The sequence below is a fragment of the Rhinopithecus roxellana genome, chromosome 8 (genome assembly GCF_007565055.1).
Source record: "Rhinopithecus roxellana isolate Shanxi Qingling chromosome 8, ASM756505v1, whole genome shotgun sequence".
In the NCBI taxonomy this organism is placed as follows: domain Eukaryota; kingdom Metazoa; phylum Chordata; class Mammalia; order Primates; family Cercopithecidae; genus Rhinopithecus; species Rhinopithecus roxellana.
This window is the reverse complement of record NC_044556.1, coordinates 23,148,046-23,161,877: the sequence shown is the minus strand read 5'-3', so window position 1 is coordinate 23,161,877 and position 13,832 is coordinate 23,148,046. Positions and strand designations below refer to the sequence as shown.

Here is a 13,832-nt window from a genome sequence, read left to right as displayed (position 1 = left end):
GTGGCAGAGCCAGACTCCGTCTCAAACAAAAACAAACAAACAAACAAAAAAAAAAAGTGAAATATACATCTTTCACATGATCCAGCCATTCCATTGATAGGTATTTATGGGAGAGAAATGAAAGCATATGTCCATACAAAGACTTGTACATGAATGTTCATAGCAGCTTTATTTGCAATAGCCAAAATCTGGAAACAACCAAAATGTTCATTAAAAAGGGATTGGGCAAAATCACTGGTGTATCCCTACAGTTGAATACTACTCAGCAATAAAAGGAATGAACTAATGATACATGCTACAACATCAGTGAATCTCATAATAATTTTGCTGAGTGAAAGAAGTCAGACAAAACAGAGTATACAATGTGTGATTCCAATTATATAAAATTCTAATGTATAGTTAAATTTATAGTATAAATCTAATGTATACTAAAATTAATGTATAGTTACATAAAGCATATCGGGGTTGCCTGGTGGGATGGAGAGGTAAGGAAGGCTGGGAGGGAGGGGTTACATGAGGAAACTTTTGGGTGTGATGAATATGTCCTTTGTCTGTTGTGGTGATGGGTTTTGAAATAGGTGTATCTATGTGTATATGTGTGTATCAAACTGAACACTTTATACTTTGTTATATCAATTATACTTCAATAAAGCTGTTAAAATTGTCCCAAATTTTAAGCTTTTCTCATTTTATTCCATAATGTCACAGTAGGTAGTCAGATGTCAGCAGAGCAGGAGAGGGCTCCCGGCTCCCACAAGGAATGTCAGACAACCATTAGGTGGTCAGGCAGTTGTTAAACTGTCTCTCTAAAATAGTAATTGGTCACAGCTGGCACCAGGGAAAGGCAGTCTCCCAATGGATAGAAAATACCTAAAACTGGCGATCAGCAGCTTCTGGATAAGATCTTAGGATTGGGCGAGTGGGCTCACAGGTGTGCACCAAGAGGCACAATAGTGGCATTTAACTAGTACTCATATATGACCTTCCTCTAGGAACACTCGACTAGTAAGGGACGAATGCCTCAAGTGAGCATGCGTGCAACTTCAGTTAACACACTGAGCATGTGGTCCCTCCCAAGTGCTGGCAGGCCACCGCACATGCAAACAGCCCACCCCAAGGGAAGAATCAGGGGAAAAGGGACACAACCCCCTGGAAGCATGCCAATGTATAAAACCCCGAGTCAAAGGTCAAGCAACGCACTTGAATCTCTCAAGTTGCCCACTTGGCCCTCTTCCAAGTGTACATTACTTCATTTCATTCTTGCTCTAAAACTTTTTATAAACTTTCACTCCTGCTCTAAACCTTGCCTTGGTCTCTCCCTCTGCCTTAAGCCTCTCGGTAGAATTCTTTCTTTGGAGGAGGCAAGAATTGAGGTTGCTGCAGACCCATACAGCTTTGCTGCTGCTAACACACTTTGGTGAATGCGACTCAGATACGTTCCCTAGTGCTAACAACAGCATTACGTATTCCTACACAATCAGTTAAATTCGAAATGAAGGAAGCCTCTGGAGTACTGATGGAATCCAAGAGGACCAACAATATTTAAATAGTAAGTGCCAGTAGCAATGTCAGAAAGAACTTCAAGTACCTTAGGGAGGACAACAGTTGACCAAACAAACAAATGTAGAAAATTTCATGTTTACTTTAAAGCCATGTAAGTGTACGATGGCATTATACATTTACAATGTTGTGTGACCATTGTCACTACCCATCTTCAAAACTTTTTCATCATCCAAAACTGAAATCCTGTAATCCTTAAAAAATAACGCCCCATAAACAATAAAATTCATAGTTTTCAAGACAAAATACAATTCTTGAACATTTTACAAGGAATAAGCTAAAGCAGATTAAAATGACTGACTATACAACAGGAGCAGTCAGGCTTAGATTGCTGCAAAAAGGCTCTGCAGGCTGGGCACCATGATTTGTACCTCAAATCTGGCTGTTATTTCCCACACTCCTAGGTCCCAAAGAAATGTGGGTGAGGTCCTGCAGTTGACACACCATCACTGTCATACTACTGGAAAAACAGCCCAAACTGCTTGCCTCAGTGATAGTGGGTCAATTGTGTCATCTTCGTGTGGGAAGAATGCCCTAATTATCATTACTCCCTTTGGATGAAATTAGCAAGTCATTTATAAATCATTTCACTTTCCTCCCTATTTGCCTCCTCCCCTTTCCTTCAGGTTCCATCCCTCAAAGTCATTGGGAAAAGCCTTGCAAAGTTGACAGCAGTTTTGTGCACTTCCGGTTCAAGTTGCCTTACTTCTTCTTTTTTTTATTTAAAAAAACTTTGGATTTGTTTTTATAGAGACAGGATCTTGCTATGTGGCCCTGGCTGTTCCTGAACTCCAGGCCTCAAGCAATCCTCCCACCCCGGTCTCCCAAAGTGCTGGGATTACAGGCACGAGCCACCACACCTGGTTCACTTTACTCACTTTATTGCAGGACGGTTCAACTATGATGTTTTGGCTCCTCTTCTCAAGCAGGTTGCCACATCTTGTTCCATGATCTCTTCTGGTATTTGGCGAACAGTTTTCATCCTGGGATCTCAGGGATTGAAATCTGTCCTAGGTGTGCACCAGAAAGTGGTGGCAAGAGATAAAGCTTCGGAGGAGGCTGACCTCGGCCAGGATTCTTAAGTCTCAAAGTTTCAGCTTTCTCACCTCTCAACGGACATGAAATCTACCTAATAGTAACTCCAGGGAAGTAAATGAGATAATGTTTGGAAGATATCTAGTCTCCCAGGCGCTCAGGCGGGGGACGAAGGTTCTGTTTCCAACCCCTTCTCTATCAAATGCCTTTAAAACTCAGAAGAACGCGTTGGGTAGGAAATGGGACTGCGAAAAAAGTGGAGGCTGCTTCTGGCCTAAAGGATACTTATCTCTATACAAAGGGCTTCTGATTCAAAGAGGCCCCTGGATTCAAAAACACAAGCAGAGCAACACCACGTGGGGTTTGGGACTAGCTGAATTCCGGATAAAGATTCCTGTAAAGAGGAATTGATGAGAATCCAGAAAAGCACTTGAAATGGCCAGGCTTTGCCATGGCACATTCCCCAGGATTTTTTTGCACCGCATTTAGAGGTTTAGACATAGTGAGCTCGAATCAGGCCAAAAGCCTTAGGTTACTCGGTGGCGGCGGCGGGGCAGAGGTCAGACCAACAGGTGTGGGAGGCTGCGAGGTGAGGGAAGAAGCAGGTGTCGGTGGAGGCCCCCGTTCCTCCCGCCCAGAGGCTCCAAGGCTGCTGTTGGTGTTCCAGCAGCGGGTGGAGGGGTCCTGCCGGCATCTGGGCGCGCTGGGCCTGGAGCCCGGGAGGAGGCAGACGGAGGCGGCGGGTCAGACCGGGTGGGCTTCCGCTCCCCTCCGCCAGCCCGGCCTGGCCCGCCGCGTAGGATGCCTGGAGGTTGACGTGAACTGCCTGTGGCTAGGAAGCCCCCAGGCGCCCTGCCTAGCCCGGGGGCGGGGCCGCCTCGCCGCCGACCCCGGTGGTGTGAGGGCTGGGGCGGGGGCAGGAGACCGCGCGGAGACACAGCTGGAGGGAGAGCGGCCTCCGCGGCCCTTCAATTGGCCGCACCTCCCCTCGGCGCAGAGGCGGGAGGAGGCGGCCCTCCATTGGTCGGGCCCGGCGGCCAATCCCCGAAGGCCCAGGCGGAGGCGGGGGCGGCCGGTGGGGAACCGCGGTGCGGGCGGGGAGCTAGGCGGGCGGCGAGCAAGGCAGCCAGGCGCTTCGGAGCGGACCTCGAGGCTCTGCGGCACACAGTCGGACCCAGTCGACCAGGCACCGCCCGCGCCCCGCGGCCGCGACCGTCTCCTGCGCCGCCCAGAGGAGGGAGTTCCGAGCATCCCCCGCGGCGGCCACTCCTCGGGGCCAGGAGCGGGGAAGCGAAGTGCGAGAGACCCCGGACCCCAGTGCAGCCTCTTCCCGCCGTCCGAACCACCATGACCCACTTCAACAAGGGCCCTTCCTACGGGCTCTCGGCCGAGGTCAAGAACAAGGTACGCCTGGCTCGGGCGGGCGCGGGGACCCCCGGGGCGAGAGGTGCAAAGCGCGCCCGGGCTCCCTTGGGCTGGCCTGGCGCTGGGCCGTGCTTCGTTGGCCCCTCGCGCTGTGGCTCACCGTTTTCCTGGAGAGGGGACGTCGAGGCGGCGCGAGCGTCGCTGCCTGTCCCGGTCGCGTCCCGTCCCCGGGCTCGCGGGGCCGGCTCCCGGGCACCCGCCTGGCTTTGTTCCCGCGCCGTGGGACGGGACTAGTGGCTGGCGGTGGGTTCCCGGGCGCCTGGAGTCCCGCGGAGCCGGCCTTTCCGGCTGCGAGGGTCTCTGGGGCCGTTTGGTGGTTGCAGGACGCGTCCTCCGGGAAGGGGGCGCTCCTGCGTGGCCACTCGCCCTTAGGCGGAGCCCGTCCGCGCGGCCAGGGACCCGGCGAGCCGCTGCCGCAGCCCCCGCCATCTGCCCGGGCCCCGGGTGCTGGCGGACCCCGCACCTCCCCACGGGGAGAGAGACCGCCTACTGTCCCGCCGACCCCAGGGCCCTCCGAGGAACGGGAGCCGGTCCAGGACCCATCGTAGTCTCCGATCTCCGTGCCTGGGAGGCATTTGGAGGCGGATTGCTGCTGCTGCTGCCGCTGCTGCTGCTGTTGCTTTTGCGGGAAATGGAGACAAAGCCTGAGCGCGCCACTGTGCGAGTGATATCTGCTTAGGCTTGAGACTTTTTATAAAACACTGAGAAGTCTGTAGTACATTAGACTTTCACGACATAAAGGAGTATTTTTGTGGGTTGCTTTTGTTTAGGGCTTGTTTGCCGAGGCGGCTTATAGTTTGGAGCGATTGGGATTTGGTGACGCTCAGCTTTGCCACTGAGCCCAAGAATGCGTTAGATTTATCTTTGGGACTTTTGGCCTGGGAAAGAGATGAGGGGCGTCCCCCTCCCCAAATCCTCTCCTTCCTTCCTCCCTCCCTGCATTCCAAGCCCATGACATCAGGGGTTTCTAAGGGGAGAGACCAGCCAATCGGCGCGGAACTGCGCACAGAACGCTCATTGTCTGTTTTCTGCTGTTCTGGCCAAAGCGCCACAAAGGAGGGCTGCTGTGGTTTAATTCCCATTAACCTCCCGGGAGCCCAGGCATGTCAGGATTGCCACCGCACCGTCCGACCGCTGGTGGAAGGCACTGGCATTGTCAGAGCTGGAACATCCCGGGGCTGCGGGGGTAGGCGGTGTGAAGCGAGTTATGTTGAGGTAATGAAGCGCACCGTTGTCAAACCCCAAGGGAGAGTTGTGGCTCTTGTCTCCCGCTGTTAGTCTGCACATCATACCGTCTTTGAAGCAAAGGGTTGATTTTTAGTGTATGTATCTAAAGTTGAAATGTTTAGGTCCTTTACTTTTTCAAACGTCTTGCCCGTGTTGGACAACAGTTTGCTAAACAGTTTTTTTAGAGAGCAGAAAGGTGAGTGGTGTATGATTGAATGCAAACCTCACCAACTGAAAAGTTGGTAACAAGTTAACTTTTCCCTTCCTTCCAGGGTTTACAAACCGAACTTTAGGAAACTTTTTAGAGGAACGGGCATGTCCAAAATGTTGGACGTGTTGTGAGACTTTTTGGCCTGGTTGTGCACATTCATTGTAATTCCCCCCAGTGATTCTTGGCTGGCAGCAGTTGAGTCTCTTTACTACCTTTTGCATTGTAAATGAGGTACTGATAACGTTGGCAGCCCTTCAAGTGCCTGACTTTTCTTGGATGTTAATAATATTCATGCTAATTTCTTTTTTGCTGACTAATGTAGCAGCTTCTGCCGTTTTCCTGCTTAATACTGAGCAGACTCAAGGAAATGCATACACAGGCCAGATCACTGTAATTATTATAAATGTTTAAAAACAGTATAACCTGAGTTTTTAGAACATTTGGAAAGTTAGTTAGGAAGGCTGTGGATGTATCCCTTTAAGCACCAGACACATTTTTTAATAACCCGTTTCATTTTTGTGGTCCTTTCAGACAGTATTCTTTCATAGGGAGTCTTTTGATCTTAACAGCAGAGCAGTCCTGTAAGGTGAGGAGGATTGCTGGGATTATCCAACATCATTTACAGATCAGTACACTGAAGCTCAGAAAGATTTGCTCAAGGTCACAGAAGTTGGACTGTTCTAAGAATTTTAACTCTAGAAGCGATGTCTTAGTTGAGTGAAGTACTTAGGGATGTTCTACACAAGACTCTGCTGTCTGTCGCCTTCCCCTCCCCCCCCCCTTTTTTGAGATGGAGTCTTGCTCTGTCGCCCAGGCTGTAGTGCAGTGGCCCGATCTCAGCTCACTGCAACTTTCGCCTCCCGGGTTCAAGCGATTCTCCTGCCTCAGCCTCCCAAGTAACTGGGATTACAGGCAACTGCCACCACGCCCGGCTCATTTTTGTATTTTTTAGTAGAGGCAGAGTTTTGCCATGTTGGCCAGGCTGGTCTCCAACTTCTCACCTCAGGTGATTTCCCCCTGCCTTGGCCTCCCCAAATGCTGGGATAACAGGTGTGAGCCACGGTGCCCAGCCCTTCCCCCCATTTTTGCTACCCACCTGTCACTTCTTGACATTGTGATTATTTATGTGATACTGTTTCTGATCTGTTCTGGGCCTGGGAATCAAATAGTCGTGTTTGCTAGGCCTTTGTATGAGATGCTACATTTTGACGGAGGCCTCAGGACTCCCGAGTGAAAGGTGGGTATATGCAAAAGTGACATTGCGTGGTTTGACACTTTTTGATTCCTTCCTGCTTTTTCTTTATTGCATAATTGATGCATTGCTTGAATGCTAGATTTCCCCCATCCACCTCCAAATCTCATTTAACAAAGAAGTGTAGAAACATCCTGGGGAGACAATGTGGAGTGGACCTGGGAGTCTAGCATATGTGAGTTCTAGTCCCCATTCCGTCACTTCCTGCCTTCTGTGATGCTGGGCAAGCTACTTGACATCTCTCTCCTAGTTTCTCGTCTGTAGAATGGGGGAAAACAATAGTTGCCACCCCCAAACACCATGTTGTGGAAATGTGTCTGGCTTATATTCAGTACTCAGTGACTGTATTGCAGCTATTAGCTCTTAGTAACAGAAAATTAGTTATTGGTATTATATTTCTCAGATATTTATGTCCCTGCCTCTTGAAGCATTTGGTTTGTATTAATACCCTTTGGTCTTGTTATATAATATTCTAGCTGTAAAAGCAGTTCATCAGTGAATTGAGGAAGTCTCTGATTTTAAATACTTTAATCAGTAAAATTTCAGGGAAAAATCTTTAAGACATTTGATTGGTAAGATGATAATACATGGCAGAACACACAAACTTACTTTTTTTAATAGGCGAGAAGATGTGTGAAAACAGCCTTAAAAAAAAAGAAAAAGCCTAAGAATTCCAGTCTTTTCAGCATGGAATACGAACAAAGTTTCTTTAATAACAACAACAAAAAAAATGACACCAAATGATCAATAACTTGTAGTTTACAAAAACTATCAGAGAGTAAAAGGGCCAGGGAAAATGCAGACACTGGTGTATGGATGGTTTGGTGGAGGATGGAAACACTCATAAAGTAATGGGCCCTACAGGTATTCTACAGGTTGAGCCAGGCCCTTGAATGCATCTTGGGAACCAAAATGAAAAGTGAAACAACTCTGCCTCATAAACCATGAAAAAATATAACAGGTACTCAAGGGAAGCACAGCATTTCCTGGCAAAATGTTGGAGTGGGGGTAGTTTCCTGTAAATTTGGACGGGAAAAGAGGACGCAGTGAAGCATGTCTTCATCAGACTTGGAGTAAATGCCGCAGGAACCTTTCTTACAGGTCTCAGGGAAAGTGGAAAAAGTAAATTGACGAATGGGGAGCTGAAATAATCTTACCTCGGTATGTTGTTTTGGGAGGAGGCTAACTGAAATGTTAAGAAGCATGGAATTGGAATGCACATTCCAGTCTTCTGCCCCCCTGGAATGTCTGATTTGAGCAAAGCAGCTTCCCACGGGATCTTCTTGGTTACAAAATGGTATTTCTCAACACCTAAAAATCATCTTGAAAGGCTTATTACCAAAATCTTTGGTGGTTGATGTTAATCATATAGTAATAATTCGATAGGCCCAGTGTCCGCGGAGTCCTCCCAGCCTGTTTGCCGGCTGTGCTTTAGACGCACAGCTGCTCTGAGGTTACTTCTGATAAGAGTAACCCAGGGTGACCCAGCTGTCAATTATACCCGAAGGTGGTTTGCCTTGTCTTGCTGGTAGAGCACCAGAATCTTGGTAAAAATGTGTTGGTGGGCTTAGCTTTTTTCTTTTTAAACTTGAAAGTTCAGAAATTGGTTTTTAATTAAAATATTTTTTGCTTGTTTTGCTTATTATTTGTTTGCTTATTGTTTGCTTATTATCTGTCTCTTCCCACCAGAGATAAAACTGTCTTATTCACAGGTGTGTCTCAAGATCGATATTTTAGAATATAGTTTGGCACATAGCTTATGCTCAATAAATATTTGAATATTTGTTGATTTAATGAATGTATTCATCGGGAATAGATTTTGCTATCTCTAGACATAAGAAGTTAGAAATTAACTCTGTAGTCTAAATAAGATAATTCTGTAGTACAAGTGTGATGATTTTGAAGGATGTGGTTAAAAAGAAAATATTCTAAAAACTTTTATTTTTTTATCTCACTGTGTTGCCCAGGTTGGTTCTTGAACTCCTGGCCTCAAGTGATCCTACTGCCTTGGCCTGTTAAAGCACTGGGATTACAGGTGTGAGCCACCATTCCTAGCCCTGTTTTTCTTAAGTAGTTAAATAGTTAATATTACATTGAAATTTTTCATCTTTGCTGCTGATTTTGGGATTATCTCTTAAGATAGATATTTTGACTGGGCTCTTACTTAGACTTCCAAGTTAGGAATGGTAGAGGTGTCCTCTGCAAGGGTTTGCCCAGTGCCTGCATTTTCCTGAATACTGCTGGAGAAGGGACCATTCAGCCAGGCCAAGGACTTTGCTCCTGGTAGGAACCAGCCATTGCTGTTGGTCTGCTTTAGTTTTTGTTTTCCTGTCTTGACCAAAACAGAAAAATAAGATACACTTTGCTGAAGTGACAAGAGGTACTATGCTTCCTCTTTAAAATACTCAGCCTTATTTACTCTGGAGTTTTAATGAGGATTATTATCAAGCTCACTGATTTTTTACAGTCTAACATTTGTGGAAATTGTTCTTTCTCTAGCCACTCTTTTAGATTTCAGACACAATCTTGACAATGATGACATTGCTAATCACTACCATCAACAGAGGTATAGGCTTTTTTTTCCCCTATGCCTGTTTCCCTTCCAGGTTGGGACATGAGGGTTAGTGTTTCCTGCCTCCTTCCCTCCTCAACAGTGTATTCTTAAAGCCATAAAGAATCTGATCTGCAGCATAAAAATGTAAGCACAATTGGATGGTTTTGGTTTTTCACCCATCATTACCATTGTATTCAGGAGAGTGAGGAAATGCATTTTATTCTCTCTCTTTTTAATTTTTTTGAGATGGAGTCTCCCTCTGCTGCCCAGGCTGGAGTGCAGTCGTGCGATCTCAGCTCACTGCAACCTCCACCTCCCAGGTTCAAGCAATTCTTCTGGTTTAGCCTCCCGAGTAGCTGGAATTACAGGCACCTGCCACCACATCTGACTAATTTTTGTATTCTTAGTAGAGTTGGGGTTTCACCATGTTGCCAGGCTGGTCTTAAACTCCTGACCTCAAGAGATACACCTGCCTTGGTCTCCCAAAGAGCTGGGATTACAGGTGTGAGCAACTGTGCCCAGCCCTGCATTTTCTTTCTCAGTGAAACTAGGTGGTAGTTGGAGAAAGCTTGTCCTTAGAATTTGTTGGCAAGTTCCATTTAAATCTAGGCATTACCCTCCCGTAGCATATACCTTGTGCATTCGCTCTCCTTAACTCTGAACTTATTTTATAGCCCAAATGGGCTCTTAACTGTTATTCATGTGTACTTGTACCCTCAGATTTTTGTTAAGGATCCTTGGAACTCATAGGTAGATCCAGGTTGTTTGTGGGGACGAAGTTTATACAATTTTGGGGTTCTCATTATGAAAAATGTATAAATGTCTTTTAAGTTTTACAAAAACCTATGGCCATGTGAACCCTTTTGTACTTGAAGACTTCCCCACACCTGTCATACAAGGTTCTTGTCAGAGGGAAAGTAGAGCTTAGTGGTTAAGAACTTGGACTGTGGGAACTGGGTTGGATTCCTGGTTCTGCATCTTACTGTGAACTTTGTCAAGTGACTTAACCTGCCTGTCTTGTCTGTAAAATGAGGCTATCATGATGCTCATCTTTATAGGGTTGTTGGGAGAAATAAGATAGATAATCCATGTAAAGTGTTTAAAATAATGCCTGGAATCAAAAGCCCACATTATGTAAATTTTAGCCATGGTTTTTCATTTTGCTGACTGGTTCTCTGCTAATTAGTCTCAGTCTTGTGTTCTGAGCTGCTTTTCCCTTCTGGATGTTGATATTATTTCTAGAACTTTAATATTCATTCATGAATCTGTTTGTATCTGCCTGAGATTTCTGGTGGGTAGGGGACCATGACACCAAGCAATACTATTGTGTTTCATTTCTGTGTCAGGAATGTGATCTGCCCCAGAGTCCTTATCCAGGACTCCACCCCCAGGCAGCCTGTGAGGCATTTCCACAGTGAAAGCATCAGGTCTGTAGGTCTGCACCATTCTGTCCACGTTGCCCTTGGGGCTGAGGACTTCTCTGTAGAGTTGGAGGTCTTGCTTACTGGGCGTGGTTGTATTCTGCTTTTTCTAAGAGGTTGATTCCTTTTAAATAAGATACATCTTTCCTTTCTTGGTTTCAGATAGGGCTTGTATTCTTCCACAACTGGCTGGTTAACATATTTTCCTTCAAGTGTTTGAATTTGGCTTGCTTGAATCTGGAGGCTTTGAGTTGATGTGTTCTTATGAAGTCTCTAGCTAGACCTGTGTGAAGCAAGTCCTTGAGTGGAGAAGACTAATTCCTAGTGTTCCCCACAAGGTAGGGAGGGACCAGGAAAGTTCAGGGTGTGGGCGTGACTTGGGTGCTCTGTCTGCAGTGGGACGGCCAGGGACTTGGAGACATGAAGGCAGAGAAAAGAGGAGGCCTTTTGTGCTTGGAAGGACTCTTCTGGGTGAGTTGTAACCTAAGCATTTATGGTTATTTCCCCTCTCCTGGAGAATTTTCCAGGGAACTCTAGCTGTGGAGTGGCCACACTGGGCGGGTTATGGCTTCATCATTGCTTCTTCCCACCTCCACTGCCAAATGTTTGGACACTGATCTTTCTCTATTATCTGCAGCTTCTCACCCTTAATGTTACCCAGGCTCTACGAATGGATAGTGTGTGCTTCATTAGTGCACATTTCCCTGTCTCCTTTTGTTTCTTGTGGGAGGAAATAGGAGAGAAAACAATCAATACCATGTGTAGCAAGTCTCTGTCATGCTGTTGGTTAATTCAAACATGTGATTCCACTTTGAATACAAAAATAGCAACAGCAATCATGTTATGCTTCTAATCGAGTGTAGAAATTATACGTACATTAGGCATCATCTTGTGAGCTTGCTGTGGTCCTTGGCCCTTAGCAGCTGAGCTGGAATCCTAGGGCTACTCTTTGGAGTCACCTATGGATGGCTAGATGCCTTCCCCTGAATGGTCCCATTCTCTACGCTGAATACTGGGGTGCATTTGTTTCTGGATTTTCCTTATCTTTCTTCAAAGACTTGGATATTGTATTTTTAAAAAACCCCATCCCCACCTGTCACCGCTTACACACGCAAACACGCATTCTTTGCCAGCCAGATTTTCATTTCAAGGTTGCTTCCTCTCTGGGCTTTCCCCTGCTTCTTTTTCTTCTTTAATGACACCCTTTCCTGCAGTCGGTCTTACATCATCTTCAAAAACATGCCTGTGGTTAGTCTTCATATGGGCCAGTGGGAGAGTAAAAGTGTTTTTAGTCTAAAATAGCTCTGCCAAATATCTTAAGAACTTTTTTTTGTTTGACAGTCTTGCTCTGTCACCTGGGCTGGAGTACAGTGGTGCGATCTTGGCTCACTGTAACCTCTACCTCCTGGGTTCACACGATTCTCCCGCCTCAGCCTCCTGAGTAGCTGGGATTACAGGTGCACGCCACCATGCCTGGCTAATTTTTGTATTTTTAGTAGAGATGGGGTTTCGCCATCTTGCCCAAGTGGTCTCAAACTCCTGAACTTAAGTGATCCACCCATCTCAGCCTCCCAAAGTGTTGGGATTACAAGTGTGAGCCACCGCACCTGGCCTTATTATGAACTTTTGAACTGTGCTGGCAACGCCCTTTGGAACTAAGGATTCCTATGGCTTGTTTAAATCAATTCCTCCCACCCGCTGCTGACTTTTTTCTTTTTTCTTTTTCTTTTTCTTTTTTTTTTTTTTTTTTTTTTTTTGAGGCAGTCTCACTTTGTCACCTAGGCTGGAGTACCGTGGTGTGATCTTGGTTCATTGTAACCTCTGCCTCTCGGGTTCAAGTGATTCTCCTGCCTCAGCCTCCTGGATAGTTGGGACTACAGGCCTGTGCCACCCTGCCTGGCTAATTTTTTATATTTTAAGTACAGACGGGGTTTCACTATGTTGGCCAGGCTGGTCTTGAACTCCTGACCTCAGGTGATCTGCCTGCCTCAGCCTCCTAAAGTGCTGAGATTACAGGCATGAGCCACTGTGCCCAGCCCAATTAGTCCTTTCTACAGCTGGGCAATATATTCATGTGCATTAGTCTGATACGATGATATTGGTGGTGGGTACATGTGGATATATTGTCACGTCTGCATGAGTTAAAAGGACTTTATGTTAAGCCAGAGTCTAAGCATCTTCAGGCAGATAGCATAGTTGCTGTGCTAAGGCTGTGTATAGTACAGAGAGTTCCTGTCTCTCAGCTTGGTTGTGGAGTAGGGATAGGGGAGCATCCAGTGATGGAAAAGACTTAGACTTGGAGCCAGATCTGGGTCCGAATCCCTGCTGAGCCCACAACCTTGGGACAAGTCATCTCTGCATGAAGTGCCATCTTCCTTTCTTATGAGAACCACTTCTCTTTAGGCAAACAGTTCCAAAATAGAAGAGTAAATAAGTGAAAGTATCCTGTATACCTTACCCCTACCCTAACTGCTTGTACTGCTTTGAATATTGTTCAACCATTTTGAAAACTGAATTATAGTCTGTGGTGTGGATTTCCACTGATTATTCACTGCTTCCCTACTGGTAGATATTTCCTTTAAAAGTACTTGTGTAGAAAAGTGTGTAACTTTTGACCTAACATTTAAATGTATTCAGGTATTACCAAATTGCTCTCCAAAAATATTAGTTCCTACCAATGGTAAGAAAGAGGAGGAGGATCTTTTGATGTTAAGAAAAAAGTAACTTGTTTTAGTTTATTACCAAGTCATGAGTCACTGACATCTGTAATTCCTAGTCCATCCCTCATCCCCAGCAGACTCAGGTGGGAGTTGGCAGTGGGATGGGATGAGGGCATCTCTTTCACAAATTATTTGATAATAGTTTTTTAAACAGGAAGCTTGGCCAGGCATTGTGGCTCACGCCTGTAACACTAACACTTTGGGAGGCTGAGGTGGGCGGATCACCTGAGGTCGGGAGTTTGAGACCAGCCTGACCAACATAGAGAAATCTCTTCTAAAAATACAAAATTATCCCGGCATGGTGGCACATGCCTGTAATCCCAGCTACTCAGGAGGCTGAGGCAGGAGAATCACTTGAACCTGGGAGGCAGAGGTTGCGGTGAGCCGAGATTGCGCCATTGCAATCCAGCCTGTGCAACAAGAGTGA

The 13,832-nt window shown here is 46.2% G+C and overlaps 1 protein-coding gene across 1 annotated transcript in view; it reads left to right on the top strand.

The window, feature by feature from the left end:
- The first annotated feature begins 3,545 nt into the window (after positions 1-3,545).
- Positions 3,546-13,832, top strand: part of CNN3 (calponin 3) — a 31,233-nt gene continuing 20,946 nt past the window's right edge. Inside the window, exon 1 of the mRNA XM_010385140.2 lies at positions 3,546-3,999. Coding sequence (XP_010383442.1) covers positions 3,943-3,999 — 57 coding nt within the window. The 5' untranslated portion in view covers positions 3,546-3,942. The remainder of the gene's footprint in view (positions 4,000-13,832) is intronic.